Consider the following 19671-nt stretch of genomic DNA (forward strand, 5'->3'; position numbering starts at 1 on the left):
GTGTTTATACCTTAATGCTGTTTAACAGAGCAATGGTGAATGACACAAAGCCCGATGTAGGTTGCCCAGCCAGTGTGAACACCAGAAAGAGATGTGAACTGTGGCACCATGGTGAGAGCAGACTTCATCTATTCCACCCTGAAGCTGAGTTCAGAGAAACCTGATTGCGTCCACCTGAGGCTGGATAAAGCAGCCTGCCAAGAAAGATCCATGAAGCTGCTCCTGACATTAATTTATCTAGCAAAGGAGGCAATGGGATTACCTCTCTTACAGATTTCATACAGCTCAGAGGCTCTGGGCGTTGTTGGGACAGTTATAAAATAAAGTCCGTTTGTCCCAAGGAACTGAAATTAAGCCAACCAGTATACAACAGTACTGAAGTACTTGGAGAAGCACTAGGAAGAGAGAAAGGGAGAAAGAGAGAAAGAGAGAGAGAGAGAGAGAAAGAAAGAGAGAGAGAGAGAGAGAAAGAGAAAGAGAAAGAGAGAGAAAGAAGGAAAAAAAGAAAGATGGAAAGACTTAAATAAAAAAGCTCAGAATAAAAGTGAAGATATGACAAACCAAATGGCTATCAAATGGCAGTCTGGAGCCAGGTAATCCCCTGCAGAACTGGGAGAGCAACAGCCCTCACTTCCTTCTGTAGGCGAGCCACACCTTGGCTTGCCATGGATCTGTGTAAACCAGCAGGATCGCTGCTATCAGAGAGGGCAATACTTCTCTGAGCCCTGGGGGGGAAAATTGCCCCAAGTAAGAAGTTTGTCAAATACGTGCTGGTACAAATCCTGGCAACCTGCTGTCCCCCGCTGCTTGCTCACTGAGGCACGCAGCTTCTCCCAAGTGCTTCTAAAGAGTCTCCTTATTAGAACACAATTTTCCTTTCTCACCCCTTTTCAAAGACCTCTCACACAACAACTTACCCCAACATGAAGTCACTTTTCTTCTGGGCACACGGGATACAGAACTGGCCTCATTTTAGGGAAGGGTTTTTTATTGCTGCTATTTCTTAGCACAAAAGAACAATAGAGACTAGTAACTCATTACACCTCCCAAAGCTGGACGGGTTTATTTACAAGCTGAAGTTCAGGATGATGCTTTCAGCTGTGAGAATACTATTTCCTCAGCAAAGGTTCTCGTTTGCCTCTCAGCCTCCTTGATGCCTGTTTTCATACCATGAGTTTAGCCACAGGCTATATCTTCAGGGCCACTGTCACAAATTTGATGTCCAAAGCTCCCAAGTATTATATGGTGAAGGCAGAGCTTAACAGTATTGAGGCATTTTGTCATCACTCTGTCCCCTGGACTGCCTGACACTCACGAGAAGCATGCAAACATTTTGCTTAATTCTTCATTGAAGTACCCAGGCTCACCCCACAGTCACTGTCACCCTCCCGGTACTGTCCAGACTTGTCACAGTGAGACCCAGTCATGAGACACATGACAGCATCTACACCAGTGACACTTCATGCCAAACTTTGTGTCCATGTCACATCAGAAAGGCTCAAGCCCTTTACAAGCCCCAGGGACAACCAATCTGTTGCCACACCGGCCTCTGTACCCACCAGCTCCGCACTCCCTGCAGTGACTCCCACAGGAGGGATCTTTTCTTTTGTTCAAGTCCCCTGCTGCACGGCTCCCACATAGTCCTGCTTCTTTGAAGGATTCCCTAGAAAGGGAGCCACCGAGGAGCCTCCACGGTCACTGAATGTAGGTTGGTAGTGCGTGGCTGGCCACCAGCTGAGACCCGCCGAGGACTATGGCTGGATGTGCTCCTCCTCATCTCCACCTCTGAGATCTTGGGGCCAAAGCCCTGGATCCCTGCTTTTGCCAGGCCCTGAGCTGGTGCTCAACGCGTTTGTTTGATTTTCTCCTGTCTTCTATGCCCTGTGGTTATCTAATCTCATGGCCAGGGGTTGGGACAGCCTGAGAATGCTGGTGCACACCCACCCTGTTTATAAGCACACGTGGACACATTCATGAACTTCATGGGTGCTGCAGAAGCTGAGCAAGTCTTTGGCTTAAATACTGCAGAGTTGCTTGCCCACAGTATGGGGGCACATAGTGAGAAAACTGATCTCGAAGCTCAAGATACCATCAGGTGAAGGTCCTCCTTTCTTTCACGTGCAAGATGAAGATCAGTCACAGCTCTCTTTTCGTGTGTGTGTGCTATAAACATCTCGTGCACTTGCACTGGATTAAAATTATGTTGGATGGGTTTCCAACATGTTGTGGGTCTTGGAGGGGAAATGCTGACCCTTCCTCTCGAACACACATTTTTAATCATGTTAAAGTCAGAAATCAGTGTAGCTGATCATTTCCTGTGGATTTCCAAAAAATTCTGCAGTTTAGTCGTTATCAGGTCAGCAATATTTAAAGGCTTTTGCAAGCAGGCTAGCAGATTTCTTTACATACTTTATTTAGATACATTGGGAGTTTCCTTTTTTTTTTTAAAAAAAATTATTGAATGTATTGGTTGAAGCAAGAAATTCTTGCTTCTGACAGATCCTTAAGGTACATATGTGTGAAATGTATTATTATATAACAATGCATATCAGTCGTAACTTTTTAAAAGTTTCGTAGCAATCTGCAACAGTACACAGTCCTAAAATGTCCTTTTAACAACTAAAAATGGGCAGACCCCTGCGATTCCCACAGAAATTACACAAATTTATCTTGCAAGATTTATCAGTTAAGAAGAAAATTGCCCTTTTATGACTAGGTATTCTGAGCAGCACGCAGGGGCAGAGGCTGCTGTGATGAACTTCCCCCTTTGCCCTGTTCCTGTATCTGCACGCAGTTATAATTAGGCAAGAAAATAGCAGTATTTCAAGAGAAACTGTGACGTCAAATGCCTGTTTCCGAGCGTGTTTTGTGTCCCCGTGTGGCTCCCCAGACCAGTGCTGGGCAGCCTCCTGGTGGGGATGCTCCGGCCGGGGGGCTGAGGGTTTGGGAAGGGGATTTTAGAATCACAAAATCATAAAGGTTGGAGAGGACCTCCGAGATCATCTGGTCCAACCATCCCCCTACCACCACTATCACCCACTAAACCATGTCCCTAAGCACCAGGTCCAACCTTTCCTTGAACACCCCCCAGGGACGGTGACTCCACCACCTCCCTGGGCAACCGGTCCCAATGCCTGACTGCTCTTTCTGAGAAGGAATTTCTCCTCATTTCCAACCTGAACCTTCCCTGGCGCAACTTGAGGCCATCCCCTCTAGTCCTATCGCTGGTTACCTGTGAGAAGAGGAGACCCCCCAGCTCCCCACAGCTTCCTTTCAGGTACTCGTAGAGGTTTCAGGAAGCCTTGAGGATAACAGCATATAAATATTTTTTAACGGCACGGTCTGCAACAGCAGCAGCGTCCCGTACCTGCAGTTACCCTGCCTGGCATAAAGCAGCGGGGAAAAGCCAAACCCGACCGCGACCCCCGGCCCGGAGCGGGCAGGGCAGGGCAGGGCAGGGCAGGGCATGGCAGGGCCGGCTGGGGACCCCCCGGCAGCACGCCGCGGCCCCGGGGCGGGCCCCGCTGATGTCAGGCGGGACGGGGGAGGGAGGAAAGAGGGAGGGAAGGGAGAGCAGGAGGGAGGGAAGGCAGGGAAGGAGGGGGAGAGGCCGCCGTGTTCCGGGTCAGGCGCGGGAATGCGCGGCGGCCGCCAGCAGCGCTGCGCCCGGCGCCCCGCGATGCCCCTGCGGGGACGGCAGCGGCCCGGCGCCGAGCACTAGGGGCGGCCGCTCCCGGCTCCGGCTCCGGCTCCTTGGCCGTCCTTCTCCCACCCTCCGGCGGCCGCCTCGCTCGCCCGGGGGCCGCTCCTCGCCGCTGGATGCGGCTTGCCCGCCGCTTCCCCCCCGGCGGGGCGTCGCGGCGATGTTTCACTGCATCCCCCTGTGGCGCTGCAACCGCCATGTGGAGTCCATCGACAAGCGGCACTGCTCGCTGGCCGCCGTGCCCGAGGAGATCTACCGCTACAGCCGCAGCCTGGAGGAGCTGCTGCTGGACGCCAACCAGCTCCGGGAGCTGCCCAAGGTGAGCGGGGGGCAGCGTGAGGGGGGGGCGAAAAGACACCCGCCCCCCCCCCCCCCCCCCCGGGGGTGTTTAGGGGTTTAGGGGCGGAGGTGGGGACCGCAGGCAGGTGCCCGGTGGCAGCGGGGTGCGGGAGGGGGCAGCGCGGCCATTTCACGCCGGGCTGGGGCAGGCCGGGCCGAGCCGAGCGATTACCGCTCGGCTCGGCCCGGCCTGCCCCAGCCCGAGCGGATCCTCTTACCCCGACCCCATAAAGGAGGGGAATTGAGCCAGCGTAGCCCTCGTCCGCCCTAACCACTTTAAAACACCCCCCTCTGGCAGATAACAACGTGCACGTCTCTCTACACTACTCCCAGGAACTACCTTGCGCTTCTTCCTTTCATCGCCACAATCCCCCTTTACTTGTCAGTGCCTCGCTTCGTCCAAAAAAAAAACCAACCACATTCCTGTTCATACAGCTTTTTGGTAATAAAAAAGCGATGCTTCTCTCAACCCAGCTTCACGGTGTTTGGGACGTGCAGGCTGTCACCTGGTGGCTTTGCTGGAGAAACTTTATCGCAGGATAACTCTTAATGAGATACACTCCTCAACCCGACAGCTACAAAGCGCGATCCACGCTTGGCTTGGTAAACCAAGGGCGTTTTTCAGAGCTTCCTCTTTAAACTTCAGGCTCCTCACAAGCCGCCGTGAGCTGTGGTTGGTAACACGAGAGGGGAAGTGTTATCGAGAAGCTGTACCTAGGAGTGTGAAACTCTTACTGCCTTGGAAGCTGAGCAACTGAACTTAGTAGCCAGAAACATGTTCAAAAGCACCTTTGTTTCTACCTGAACCAAAGTTGGTCTGTTCACGCTAAAACTTAAACAGCATTACTTTTTTTTAAACACTCATTACTCTTACGTAAACTTCTTCTCACATAATAAGAGTAAGTATGAGGAAGAAGTTCTTGTACAGACAGCAGTAAAGATGTTTAGTTGAAATGACTTTATTATATATTTGGCTTTTTCTTCTGAAAAACCCAGAAACAGGTTTGTGCCTTGTTGTGACTGAGCTCTTTATCCTTCTGAAGTAGAGCAAAACTGGTTTACATAGCCTCAGTGTGGGTGCTATTTTTACTTCCAGCAATTTCTGCTGGCTTTGTGCACAGGCTAGGCGCATGAGCCTTTTTTTTTTTTTTTCTGTGTGTGTGTACTGGACTTTTTTCATAGTGCTGGCTTTCAAGCTTGTACCCTTTTTATTATAGGAGTACTGAATGTGTGTGGTTTGAATCCTACTGCGAACTATGGCTCTCCCTTTGAAAAAAAAAAAAAACAAGCCCCCCCCAACTGTGTACAAATATAAATGATGAATGCAGATATGTCTGTTGTTCGTGGTATTACATACAATTTATTTCTGAAAATAGACTGCAGCTATTCATTGTTTCTCTTCTTCCTTGAACTGTAACTTATGAAATGGCCTTTTTTGTCCCACGATGACTAAAGAAGACCACTTCTTCCCATTACTTAGATATGCATGCATATGGAGTCCTGTACATGTAAAAAAACAAACAAACAAACAAACCAACAAACTGGAGGGGGGACCAGAGTCCTTGGCATTGTAGTAGAATCAAGGAAATAAAGTTGAAGATTTTCTTCTTATGTGCAAGGATCAGATTACAGTAGTGCCTAAATATACTGTAGGAATATGTTTGTGGGCTTTTGGCTGTGGTAGGAGGAATCCAGTGAAATACAACTGCGGAAGCATACTTGCATTATCTGTCCGGAATACATTCTGCCTTCTCTGCAACATAGGAAGGCATTTTTATTAGGGCTTTCTGCAGTGACCTATGAACTTTCCTAGTCAGTTCCTTATTAGTGGTTTCTGATAAGTGGAATATAGTGCCTTCACCTCAGATAAATGTTGACTCTGTAGATATTTCAGGTACAAAAAATACAGCTGCAGTCCTGGATGTGATACCAATCTACTGAAGCTGGAAACAGATGGGAAGAACCTCGCTTGAAATTTCTGCTAGCAAATACGTTTCAAAATTCTCCTATAGGAATCTGGCTCGGGAGGATAATGGAAGACTTTTCTTTGAAAGTTAGCTACAGGATAAACTGTTGGTTCTCTGTATTAGAAGGTTAGTGTGAGGAAAAGTGCAGAACTGGAAATATGTACGAAAAGCAGGGACACACCATACCTCTTGCACAGAAAACACTAGGGAAATCATGAGGGTGTGTAATTAACAAACTGTTAGGTCAGCATAGATCTTAGTAGTCATGAGGCCCTTAATCTCCTGCGGTGCATTATAATGGTCTTACCTTGCTTAAGTTTCCTATCTATGTGGATAAAGGCAGCAACGCGAAATGAAGCCATGATTAGGCTCAGTTCGGTCCTTAGTACCTCTGGAGACTTGTTTAACTCTCGGTGACTTGCTCGTTAGACAGATTCCCATACTTGACAAAGTCCTGAAGTTCACAGCGATCTGTGCTGATTCCCAGTGAATCATCTGCAGACTGCTGATGCCGTCCGTGATGTATTCCGTAACACCAGTGAGGCATTCATGTTGCTGAGATGTTCGTGATCCTCCTCAGGAAATTTCTGCTGTAAAGGCTCACCATGAAATAATGAGGAAGGATCACTCCATAGGCTGTTTGACTCACAGTGGAAGTTACAATAGTGGAATGAATGAGCAAAACCGTAACTGCTGCCCTGATCTTCATTCTGTGCTTTGGTAGTTTAGACCTCATCTTCCTAATGTGGGGAGGAGCGGTCTGAAATGGCTGTTACGGCAGGCAGGAGGTCTTGTGAATACTCCTCTGGAGCCAAGCAGGTATCGGTGTGATCTTTTCCTGGCTTGGCCATGCAGCAGCTCCGAGACACTGATGCCTATTTTATCTCTAGACATCTGCTTTCCTTCCACTTGCGCATTTTTTTGCCCCTTAAAGCTTTCCAAGGCAGATAAATATCAGCACGTGGCACATTGGAATAGATGGACTTTCTGCATTTGTTTTCCTTCCTGTGGTATGTACTAACAGGGTCTATTATAGGAGGGTGTAATAACTGCTGAAAGGTTCTGCCAATTTCTGTCAGGTTGATGGGGCAGCTTGTGTTGGATGCACAAACTTCCCCCCTTATCACCTGTTTCTCCCTGCCCCCATCTGTGTTAAGTACCAGCTTTGGTTGGTTGGTTACACCAACGAAAGAATACTCTCCAGCACGCCCTAAAACCCCTGTTTTGAGGTACAGAATCAGGCTGAGGCTTGTTTAATGTGCAATATTTGCTAACGTGCTTATTACTATTTTTGCAGGGCAGTAGAGCATGGCACACGCTGAGATCCTGTGCAAAACACACAAAAAAAACCAACAAAATAAACTCAAAAAGCCCCCAAAAGACAGAAAACAGCTTTAAAAAGTGCTGTAGTGTCGTGGTTGGAAAAGACCAGCAGAGAAACTCAAAAACACTGGTGCATTATGAGAGTCATCTGAGCTATTCCTAGGAGAGGAGAAACAGGAAATAGTCTTGAATTATTTTGAAAGAATTACTTTGTTGGGTTTATTTCTGTTGTGTCGGCTGGCCAAAACGTATGGTAGAAGTCTTCACTTGTTTGTGAGGGGACAAGAAGGGTTGATCTGGAAAACATTTGAAAAAGAGATGTCCAAGAAGAGATGTCTCAGCTCCCCATTGTTTCCGCTCCTCACCTTGTTTTCTCCTTTGTGTGTTAACACACACGTGGACCAGGACAAGAATGGCCAATCTTGGCTTCTCTGACCCACTCTTCCCTACATTTTTTTTTTTTTGTATATACCAGTCATCCCATCAGGAATAGAAATACAAGTTAATCATTTTGATTTGTGTGGTAACTTAAAAAAAAAAAAGCTTTTTGCTACTGCACAGCAGTGCTTTTGGTTTGCCTTTTCAGTAAGTACTCCTGTTCTTTTCCCAGGCCTCCCTAACTGCTCTGCCCCATTCCCCAGATTTCTTCTTCCTTCCACTCCCCAGTGACCTGATAGAGACCTTGCCTGTGCTCGTGCTGACAGTGACCTTTCTTCTCTCTTACCACTGCATGCACGTACCTTCCCTTCCTCCCCTGTCCTTCAGCGTCCCAGGATCTTGCTCACTTCCTCCAGTCTAAACAGCTCTTTCTGCCTTGTGTTTCTGCTCCTTGCTTCCTCTCTTTCACATCCCTTCTGTGCCTGGTTCTTGACTGCCCTTATTTTTTTTTCCCCCTTTGCATTCTGCTCTCTCCCCTTCCTTTCTCCAGCCTCGCAGACTCCATCTCCCGCTCTTGCCCTTCCTGCAGGATGAGCCAGCCTGGTGGGATGTGCTGGAGGAGCAGGCTGTACTATTAAGCTGCTGGTGGTTTTCCACAATACTGAGGTCTCTACATCCCTTCTTGGCAGATGTGGATATTTTCCCACAGAACAGCAATTTCTAGCTGTCAGCATGCTTCTCACCGCTTCTGCTTTACAAGACAAATTAAAGAGCTGCGCCCTTCGGTCTCAAAAGGAAGGGCTTTGTCTAGGGCCAGTTTTGCAGAGGGTGGCTCTCCTTTAAAAAAAAACAATCCTCATCGGTGTTGGATGCGGGCTATCCTATCTAAGTGCCTTGCAGTGAATCTTTGGTGTATCTGATTTGATTGGGAAAAAGCATGTGGTCACCAACATGCACAGAGCAACATCAAGATGTAGTCTGTGCTTTTTTTTTCTGAAGCCTGGATCAGTTTTATTTTCCTTGAGTGAAAACTTGGAGGCTAAGCTGTAATGTGTAGCGTATCATTTGCTACGTGTCAAGAACTAGACTTCACTGAAGAACAGGCTTTCTGGCAAATTGCTTTGATGGAAGAAAATAACACATTCTGCATGATGCATTTCGATAGCTAATCTCATTAAAAGCATCAGGTAAAAATAGGGTGCTTTCAATTCTATAGATCAGTCTGACGTCCATTAAATGTTGTCTCCTACTCCTGTGCGTTAGAATTTAAGGGCCAGGACATCCTGTCAGCTTAATTTTGCTGTCTGTGGAATTTGCTGCATTGTTTTTGTTTTCTTCTTCCCTGTTTTGCAGAAAATTGGAATTTCTTACGAACCTTTGAATGCAGTATTACAATGTAGCTTTTATCTTAAATCACTAGGGTTTTTTTTTGCCTTGGTGAGTAGTGGAAATAGCTTGACTCTTGTTTCGCTGCTGTTTTGTCTCGTGACTGCTACGTTGTTTTCCTCAAAGGATAAAGACCACTTTCCTATGAGACTTTGTGCAGATGTTGTTTATGTGAAAACTCCAGTGGGGGAAAAAAAAAAAAATGTTATGTATGCACTTAGTTTAGCTTGAGAGTCTGCTGAGCTCTTTCTTCTTGTGGAGATTATTTTTATGTAGTGTTCGTAGACATAATCTGATAGAACTCTGAATCATTGCACTTCTCTGAGCTTACCCGTAATTGTGTCTGTCATTTGTGATTTTTTCTTCTCGGTGCTATATGCTAATGCTTCTCCGCAGAGTTCTTTGGCTGATGTGAGACCACTTCCCCGGGAGACCTGGTTAGGCCCTGGCCACTTCCCGTGCCCCAGTTTCCGTGTGAGAGAAACCCAGGCTTAGCACTCAGCTCGGCAGCGGCTGTGTGTCTCTTTATTATGTGTGGTGTTGAAATCCAGGGTGCTGTTATCGTAACAAAATCTTGTGAAGGCTCCCTATGGAAAAAAGTCGCTCTGTTCTTCCCATACCACACCTTGTTTTTTTGAAAATACCCTCTTTTAGACAAAATTTCAGTGTTCTACCATAGTTTCTTCCATTATGCAACCATAGGCCTGAAAGACGCTTGGTTGACGGCCAGTAGTCAGCTGTGGAAAGAAATGATACACTAAACCTCTCTTTAGGTTTGTGCTTATGGGTTGTAACTGTCCCTTCTTAAAATGTAAACATCTAGAGCATTTTATTTACTTTTTTCAAATTTATAGATCTCATTGGGATCGTGGAGCTGTGGCGTGATAGCTCCCACGGCTGGAGTGCTGCGATGGATGGATATTGGCTCTGTAAGAAGAGACCGGGAAGACAAGGAGGGGGAGCTGAAGTTTGCATGACAGAGCAGAGGGGATATGTGAAGGATAAATGATGGGCCAGCTGAGAGCAGCCAGGGGTAGCGTTGTTGTGGCTGTCTGCTCTAGACTGCCTGATCAGGAAGGAGTAGGTGAGGCCTTCTTCAGATGAGTAGATGAAGAAACCTCGTGTTTGCAGACCCAGGTCCTTGCGGCAGACCCGAACCAGCCTGACATCAGCTGGAAAGGCAGTCGTAAGCAACCCAGGAGGTTTCTGGAGTGCATTGGTGATAACTCCTAACACAGGTGGTGGAGGAGTCAAAGAACAGAGGTGCTGTGCTGGGCCTCTGCTTATAACCAAGAAAGGACAGATCGGGATGAGAAGGTCAGGGGCACCATGGCTATAGTGGTCCTGAGATGGTGCAGTTCGGGATCCTGAGAGGAGGGAGCAGAGCAAAAGGCAGAATCTCAACCATGGGCTTCAGGAGAGCATACTTCGGTGTGTTCAGGAATCTGCTTGGGGGAATCTGTGGGAGACTGTTCGGGAGAGCTGGCTGACTTTCATCGATTGCCTCTAATCTCAAGAAGGACCATTCTGATAAGCAGGAGATCAAGCAAAGGTGACAGGAAGTGTACAAGGATAAAAAAGAGCTCAATGACACTCAGACACGAAAAAAGAAGTGTAGAGCAGGTTGGAGCATGGACAGGTGACCCAGGGACACTGTATGGGGTTAAAAGCGCCAAAGCCTGTTTGGAGCTGGATGTGGGAAGGGCTGATGAGGGCAAGAAGACAAGCAGGTACCTCAGCAGCAAAAGGAAGAAAATGTGGTCCTGCATTTGAGTGGGGCAAGTGACTTGATGACAGAGGACACTGAAAAAGCTGAGGTACCCAAAGCCTTCTTCATCTTGGTCTCTACTGGTAAGACTGGCCCTTAACAGTCCCAGGTTCCTGAGACAAGTGAGGAAAGTCTGGAAGAAGGAAGACTTACTTTTAGGTAAGGATCAGGTTAGAGAACAGTTAAACGATGTGAGCATATACAAGTCCATGGGACCTGATAGGAGACACCCGTGAGTGCTGAGCGAGCTGGGCAATGTCACTGTGAGGCCGCTCTTGATTATATTTGAAAGGTTTTGGTGATCAGGAGAAGATCCGCAGAACTGGAAGAAAGCAAATGTTCCCCAGATCTTCCTGTTGAAAATAGGAGTGACTACAGGCTGATCAGCCTCACCTGTGAAGGTGCTGATGAAAATCCTCCCGGAAGGCAATTCCAGCCATGTGAAGGACAAGAAAGTGGTTGGGGGTAGTTAACGTGGATTTACGAAGGAGACATTTTGCTTAACCAACCTGATAGCTTTTTCCAGTGAGATGAGTGGATGAGGGTGAAGCAGTGGATGTTGTTTGTCCTGCCTTTAGCCAGGCCCCTATAAATACAGATTGCTGTGTTGAAGGATCCCCATAAGTTTATTATCAGCTAATTGTCTCTCTATTTTTTTCTGCTAGCATCCAGATTCTTCTGTTGTACTGCTTAAGACTTGAAAAAAGTACTGTGCCTTTTGACATGAGATTTGAAAGACTGTGATCAGATGGGAACACAGCAAAAACTTACTCTGGTGTCCCCCACAAAGTGTGACTTTGCTGTTAACAACCACGAGGTTGATTGTGGCACATTTTTTGGCAAATTTTATTTGGAATCTGCTTGGTCGAAAGTATTTCCTAACGGCATTTTTATTTGCTTATTTATTTATTAAATGTATTTCTCCCAACATCAGCAGAACTCAGCTGTTACTAGGTGTGATTTTTGACCTCAGCTGGAAGAAAGTAATGAGGTGGTTATGTTTCAGTACTTCCAACTTTTTTTGTCCTGTAAAGGGTGTTTTGTTATAAAAGATTGGTAGAGCCCCCTTCTCTGTGTGACGTACATACAAGGATAAGACAAGGTTTGGGGGCAGAAATTATACAAATGTAGCTTTGAAATAAGTTTTATGATTATACATAGTTATTTTTCTAATTATATCGTTTGGTCTAATAAAAGACGTTACCTCCTGCCAACAATCTTGTATACTAGAAAAATGCATGCTACCAATTCATTAGTGAGATTCAATGCTTTTTTTTTCTTCTCTTCAAAGGGCAAGTGCATTTAACTGCAATGAGTCCGTGTTTTGTTGTAGCAGATGCTTTCTGGCCTCTCTGAAAGGCAGCGATATTTCCTCCTATCTTGGTACTCTAATGGCCATGGCATTGCATGCTTGTTAAGCTGTGTTGCCTCTGCTTAATCAACATACAGGGGAAAATAAATCCTTGCCAACTAGAAAACAGTACGAGGCAACCTGTTCATTGCTCGGTGGAGCAGCATTTTGGTTCTTTTCTGTACAGCAGGAGGAGAAGGTGAGTGGTAACAACCTAAGCTAGCTCCTGGAACCAGCCCATCATTGACTCTAGCTCAGAAAGTGGCAGGCCCTTTGAAAATAGGGGCCAGAAGAGGGGCAGGTAGGTGCTGAATGCCAGCTGCAGCGAGGCAGCTGTTGTCATCTTTGCTCTCCCTCCTGTAGACCGTTCCTCACCACACCCCTTCTGCCTGGCTGACCCTTCATGTTGGGCTTTGCAGCGTCACTGGAAGGGGAGATTGCAGTTGTAACATCTGGTTCTGCTTAGGATGGGCTGTGAGCTTTCATTAATCCTTTATTTTGTCATGACAATTAATCATTTTATTAGTGTTTCTTGGGGATTCCTGCTTGAATGCCTGCCCCTGTGCTTTGTTCCATTATTATTCATGACGGCAGACTTGGTGCTAGGATGCTGCAATACCAAAGTGCAGTTTCAGCAAATTCTACAGCTGTAGCTTGAGCATATGAAAGTCTTTTACCATGCCAAAAACTTGTAGCAATTCAGTTTCTGACACGGAACACGGGCGGACAGAATGAGAGACCTCAGGTGCGTGGAGCAGGTGTACGTTTGCTGTCTTTGAGCTGGCTGCTGAAGGGAGATCGATTGCTCCAGAGAAAATCCAGCAGCTGCTTCCAGAAATGCTCTGAGATAGAGGCATCAGCTGCATGGTGACTCTGCTGTTCTGCACTGCTAATTAGTCCCTGTCCTCAGAAATCGTTTCAGTAGTTTGCTTGGTACTTAATTTGAAAATTAGCTCCTGTTTGTCCCGGAGGAGGAAGAGGGATCAGCGTTTGTGAAACCTCTTAGGAGCTGTCCCTGCTCACAGGTGAAAGCAGCTGAGGTGACTGGAGGGATCCTGATCGCATGTTTATAGCAAGCTTTGGTGAAGTCCACACAAGGCTTCACTGGAGCCTGCCAGAAGCTCACTACACCTCATAAATCCAGAAGAGGATCCTGCTCCCTAAGTATTTTGTTGCGCACCTCGTTTGCCTGTGCTTCTCAAGCACGTTGGTACTGGGGGGGCTGCAGGAGTGGGTTTTGTGGGAAGAGTCCAGGAGCTGCCCCACGTTACTGGCAGCAGTCTCTAGGATGGATTTAAGGTGAGCATGTAGAGGGTTAGTTAGTTAGTTAGGATGTAGTGTTAGTTAAGGTATGGCATCGATGTGTCCTGTTCTCTTGGGACCTGTAGTGCTGAATCACCTCTATGCATCGTCTTTCCAAGGACTGACTGCAGACGACTTCTTTCCCCATCCCTCCCTAAAGGGTAGTGGAAAAGGAATGAGGAAGATGTTGCCCTTTCCTCCTCGTGCTTGCCCTTCTTGCAAGCACGAGGAATGTGTTTGTATGTGTGCCTGTGCAAGAACTTACTAAACACGTCCCCGGGAAGCAGTGCGCTAGCATTCAGCGCTGCTTCTGCCCCAGGAGATTTGAACCTTTGCCTCCTGGTGTTCTGACCACCCAGCTGCATGTTAGCCTAAAGAAAGGTTGCGTTTCCCCTGCTCTCTTGCTGAAACCCTGCAATGGTGCAAACAAAAAAATGACTTCTAGGGACAAAAAGCAAGTCATTTGTAGGCTGGTGATTCGGGACCTCCGGTAAGGTCCCGAATCACCAGCTTAGGTTGGATATTAGGAAGAACTTCTTTACTGAAAGGGTTGTTAGGCATTGGAATGGGCTGCCCGGGGAAGTGGTTGAGTCACCATGCCTGGAGGTCTTTAAAAGACGTTTAGATGTTGCGCTTAGTGACATGGTTTAGTGGAGGACTTGTTAGTGTTAGGTCAGGGGTTGGACTGGGTGATCTTGGAGGTCTCTTCCAATCTAGACGATTCTGTGATTCTGTGGAGTGGTGGAGAGAGTCGTGCTGGCCATGTCATGAAGTTACCTCATGGGTTTAATGCTGTATCTTGTTTGCTGTTTTGTTAGCTTACCAAAACTGAGATCTTCCTGAAGCAGTACAAAAGGGGTGGAGGAAACTGATTTCAATTTTAGCTACCTAGGTATTGAAAGAATACAGTTAACTCATCAACAGAGATGAACAAATAAAGCCAAGGCTTTTCCCCTTGATTTTGTTTACAGTGTAGGAGAAGAAAATGAAGCCTGAAGAAAGATTTGAAGCAGGAATGCAAATAGGCGTTAAACTGCCTTTAAATTACTCTGTGCTACGTTTTAGTCTAAAATGCAGATACGCTTTAACTGGGCATTTACACGTTTGGAAAATGGGTGGAGTAAATAGAGGTGGTGGTTAAAGAATCCGGACCAGGTCATGTACTGTGTCTTGGTAATTTACTTACTGTTTGAATATAATACTGTAGTTACTTTAAAAAGCTGTAAAAACTGAGGCAGCTTGCATATTTTGAAAGTCCTCGTTGGTGTCAAAGGAAACCATGACATAAGAGCAAGTACTTAGAAATTTTTAAGCTTTTCAACAACAGCTCAGCTGCACACGCCAAAAAAGAAAAAAAATAATCTGTCTAGCCTGTGTAAATACAACCCTGGAAATAGAGTTAATTTGCAGTGTTCCTCCTCCTCCTCCTCCCCTCTCTCTTGTTTCTATTTCTGCTGAAGATTAGGCTGTAGATTATGTTAAAGTCTCTAGTTTTTGTTCTCTTTGCTGCTAGTAAACATTTGCCCTTTAAATAGAAACATTTTGCTTAAGACAGCAATCATTTATTTGTGCCACCTGTGCCAAACGGTTTGGAGTTTTGCTTTGCTGTGTCTCCAGCACTGCTGTAGCTGCAGGTAGGTCTGTGTGCCCTCCTCTGTTTTTAATTTCAGTTTCTGGTTGTTTTCATCTATTTCCATTTTATTTATTTATTTATTTTTGCCAGGAAAGGTGCCGAAGCATTCAGGCAGCATTCTTGGGCATTCGTGTTTTTGTTCCAGGAGCGGATCATTCAAAGGAAGCCAACGACATGTGTTGTTTTGGCCACTTTCCCAGGAGAAAATCTTGAGTTTTATCAATCCAACAGGCCTGGCTTAATTCTGTTAACTTCAGTTTCTAGGATGGAGAGTGCCAATGGTAATGGTATTCGTAAAAGACCAAAAAAAAAAAAAAGTGAATGTGGGATCACACTTTTTTTTTTTCAATGAGTCACTTGCTCATCTCTTCTTTTTTTTTTTATTTTTTTTTCCTTCCATTGGCTGATATTTACCCAATTTTGTCAGAATGAAGTTGTTGGGATTTTTGTTTTGTTTTACTATACGGCTGGGCGGAGACTTGATTAATTTTCCAGTGGGAGAAGGGCTGTATTCAGGACGTGTGCTCTTAGAAAATCCCCCTAAGAGAAACCTCTGTGCATTCTTTGATAGCAAGAAAAGCTTCAATTTAAGGCTGGAAATTGCCTCTAAATAGAAAGTTGTAGGCTTCTTCAGTGCTGATGCTCGTGGAATTATTTGTCTCATGGAGGCCCTGCTAATTAGGCTGGCTGAACCGAGCGGCATTAAGAGTGTTGCCAAGCTACCCGTGGAGCCGTCGGGGCTGCAATCAAACCCTGCTATTACGGCGTGCGGGGCGGATGCTCTCCTGTGACCCGGGTCCAGCTAACCGGCGGCTGTAAGGCGCTTTGCTTCTTGTTGCAGCTTTTCAAGCAGGGGCTGAGCTCTGGCCAGCGCATCACAGGAGGAGCACGTCTCTGCTTGGCGTATGCTGGAGCCGTAACAGATTTGATCTGTGCGTTTCCACTCGCTGATCTCTCTTCTGCATGCTCTTGGTTCTGTTTCTTCCCTGTGGACTTCCTGACAGGTAAAACAAATACAGCAAAAAAAGAGTTACGGCGTGGTTCGCCAGGAGCACTCGAGAGCATTAGCACCGTGCCTTGGTAAAGGATGAACCGTTGCTGAGATGGGATGTACGAGCCATCCAGGAGTGATTAAGTTCTGTAGTTTAAAGGAAAAAAAAAACAAAGCAAGAAGTTCAAAGAAATGCCATTCACCTAACTGCAGTTTATGATTTTATCTGGCAAATGGTGTCATTCATTAAAAATTGTTATGCAAACTAGAAATAGAGCTCCCAGTTCACGTTTCTTTGAAGCAGTCAGTTACAGAAACAAGAATGCCTTTAAATATTACATAGTTTGTTTGTTGCACGTGTGTGCTTTGCACATCTAGTGAACGCATGCAACCCTGACGCACGGAGAGGTGAGGGCCCTTAAACCTGCCAAGGGATGCCCACTTCCTGATAGCTTTTTGATCACCGTTTTGGCTTCTAAGCGCGTTCCTTCCATCTTTTAATTACGTTCCTTCTGTTTTTTCTCACTTGCAATTGTAAAGGATCTCTGGCAAGGACAACAGGTGCTTATGGAGAAGGCTGGTATCAGCGCAGCACTGTTTGTAACTGGTCTGTAGTTCAGCAGCTGCAAAGTGCCTGGGAAAATCTCTGCAGTGAGACACCTTGGCGGTGCTTTTTGCCGAGTATTTATTTTGGCCAGCGCTGGGACGGATTAGGATCTCCTCTGTGGGATGTACTCCTGTATTTTAACAAAAGTATCTTTAAGTGCTTTTCTCAGCTGTTGATGGATTCTTGCTTTTGTCGTATTAACAAGTATTTAGCAAAAGGGGTGCAGTTGTTTTAGAAGATAATACGTTCGTGATAGGAAAATGCAGTTAGGGATCTGGTGAGGACAAAGAAGGATTAAAAAAAAAAAGAAACAGATTTGTGTCTATTTTAATTGTAACACATATTTTTATAGAGCTTAAAATTGCTTACAATTCTACGTTTCATCTTCCACTTAAAATTTTAACTCCGTTATCAGAGCCTTTAATGCTTTCAGGGGAGGAGTGCCATTCTCAAAATGCCTTTTAATTATCCTGCTCACATCTAGTGCACCTTCTGCTTGCTGAGTGTTTAGAAACTTTTCAGAGCTCTGTCCTTTTTAATCCCTGCAAGGAAGCCATGGTTTTGAAGGAAAACATTAATTTCAATCACGTTCTGTTTTTCTGAGACAAGGAACAAAAATGTGTATTGAAACTGTTCTGGGGTTGCAAAGTCTTATAGTTAAAACCTGATTTATGATCTTGGGCATAGGACACTCAAACTAAGATTGAAAACCTGTACCATAATAACAGATTCAGAAGACTGTCTTTTACCTTGTATCTTAGTAAGGTGCCTGTCTTACTGCCCCTTGTCATGGCGATTTAAGGTAGAATTGGCTGATAGAAAACTCACTACAGCACCTTTTAAAAAAACAAACAAACAAAAACAGGTGCTAATTTCTAAGAATGGATTGCAGATAATTAAATGTAAGCTGATGCTCAAAACCCTGCTAGCATCTTCCTGTTGCCCCAAAAGTTTCCAGAGGCGAAGAGAGCACGAGGGTGCAGGCATGCACGCGTGCTGCCGGTGGATGGGATGGGCAGGCTCTGAGTGCTGTGTAAAAAAGCCTGTGCAGCCCAGAGGCCCAAAACCCTCAAAATATGAGGAGTCCAGCCAGTCGTGGTCAAGACTATGTGTGTGTAACAGCACTGGGTGCTGCCCAAATCCCCACTGCTTGCAGTCACACTCAGCCAAATGCCTAGCTTGAAGAAAGGAAGGCTGTGGTGAGATGAGGGCCCTCAGCCTGTCCTAGGGACGCCTACATCTTAGTAGCTTTTCAAAGCCCATTTTGCTTTTCAGCCACCAGCTGCTCCTAGCACCCGATCCGTGCCCTGTAAGGTTGACCTGAGGAGCAGTGCCTGCTCCTGGGCGGCTGCCTGGCACTGAAGATGCCACTTGCATGCTTCGGCTCCTCTTCATGCTGGAGAGACTTGAAATCATGTGCATCACACACAACTTTCATTAGTCCTTCTGAAACTGGGCCGGTCTGCAGACAGGAACATGGGATTTATAAGGCTGGAAGGAAAGTATTCCTGGGGGAAGTCAGCTCTGTAACCTAGTTGGTTATTGTGCTCGCCTGCTAAGAAGACCTTGGCAGCCCCTCTGTGTGGGTTTTCTGGATCATCCTGTAGAGTGTCTGTGTGCATTAACTTCCCAGTGACCCCGGTGTGTAATTAGGATGCTTTCAATTACCCTGATGGGTAACTTCACCCCGTTAATGATGTTGAAGCAGGCACTCTGGATTTCACTAGTGTCTGTCTGCTGTGATCTTCAATAGCTGGCTTTACAGATACAGTGTTTGCGTGTAGAAAATAAAACAAAATGTTCCTTCTGATGCGGTTCTGAAAGAGGTCTGCATAACTGATCTTGAGCAATAACTTCAGCTCGAATTCTGTAATCGGCTTCCAGTTTAAGTTATACATTGTGCTGTTGTTTATCAGGTTTATGTGTGAGTTTTACGAATATCTTCTGACATGGTATTTTTTTCTTTCAGCCTTTCTTCCAACTTGTGAAGTTACGGAAACTTGGACTTAGTGATAATGAAATCCAGCGACTTCCTCCAGAAATAGCAAATTTCATGCAGCTGGTGGAACTTGATTTATCTCGAAATGGTAAGTTACAAAGTTAATTTGTTTGATTTTTATACTGTCACATGATGTGATCTACAAAGCTGGATTAGTAGGGTTTTTCTGTCTCTGAAGCTGCTATCTATGTCCTGCAGAATGCTCTTCTGTGTAATGCATGGATTTGCCTGTAGTTCAAGATGGGAAGGAGGGAATGAGCAGAGGAGAGGCAGTGGTAGAAATACAGTAAAAAGATAATGCTTAACTGTAGTTTTGCTTTTCTGAGAGTTTGCCTTATTTTCCAATTTAAAGAATGCTTTGAATCCTATTTTTATGTGTATCTGTCACTATGTTTAACCTCTTTTTCTTAAATTCTAGGCATTTGGAGAGCTCAGGGAAAAAAAAGAGGTTGAAAGAATAAAGCTCCTGTCTGCCCAAAAAAAGGGTGCCTCTGGGTTAGAAGTTGAGTTCTGTATTTCTGCTGTCCTCTTTACCTGTGATTAGCAAGAGGCAGAGTGCTTGTATTTCTAGTTTTGCTTCTGGAAGAAAAATCAATCTTATCACTTGCAGAGGGAAATTTAGAAAAGGATGCTGGGAGAAACTGTATTTTAAAATCTGTTGTTGTTGGAAACCATGTGGATTTACCACTCTGCTGTAAAGTTTGCTGCTGCTCTTATAGTGTCTTAAGCCATGATGGAATGAAATCAGCTTGGGTTTTGCCCTCCTCCCCCCCTTTATTTTTTTGGTGACCTGGTGAACTTAACCGTTCCGAAAGAAGTTCGGGCCTGGTGGGTCACCTTTAGGCAGCCTTATGACCCAGTGGTCTAGAAAAAGCGAATCAGTGCTACCGAATTAGAGCAACTGTCAGCTATTTCTGCCTCCGT

At 45.7% G+C, this 19671-nt stretch overlaps 1 protein-coding gene across 2 annotated transcripts in view; it reads left to right on the forward strand.

Annotated features, from left to right (window-relative positions):
- Positions 1-3566: 3566 nt before the first annotated feature.
- The window catches only part of LRRC1 (leucine rich repeat containing 1), a 71070-nt gene continuing 54965 nt past the window's right edge, over positions 3567-19671 (forward strand). Inside the window, exons 1-2 of one of the 2 annotated variants that reach the window (XM_040553959.1) lie at positions 3567-4022; positions 18718-18835. In XM_040553959.1, coding sequence (XP_040409893.1) covers positions 3864-4022; positions 18718-18835 — 277 coding nt within the window. In that variant the 5' untranslated portion in view covers positions 3567-3863. Of the gene's footprint in view, positions 4023-15133; positions 15152-18717; positions 18836-19671 lie in introns of those variants that run through there. The other variant, XM_040553960.1, reaches the window with a different exon arrangement.

Source organism: Cygnus olor, chromosome 3 (genome assembly GCF_009769625.2).
Source record: "Cygnus olor isolate bCygOlo1 chromosome 3, bCygOlo1.pri.v2, whole genome shotgun sequence".
In the NCBI taxonomy this organism is placed as follows: Eukaryota; Metazoa; Chordata; class Aves; order Anseriformes; family Anatidae; genus Cygnus; species Cygnus olor.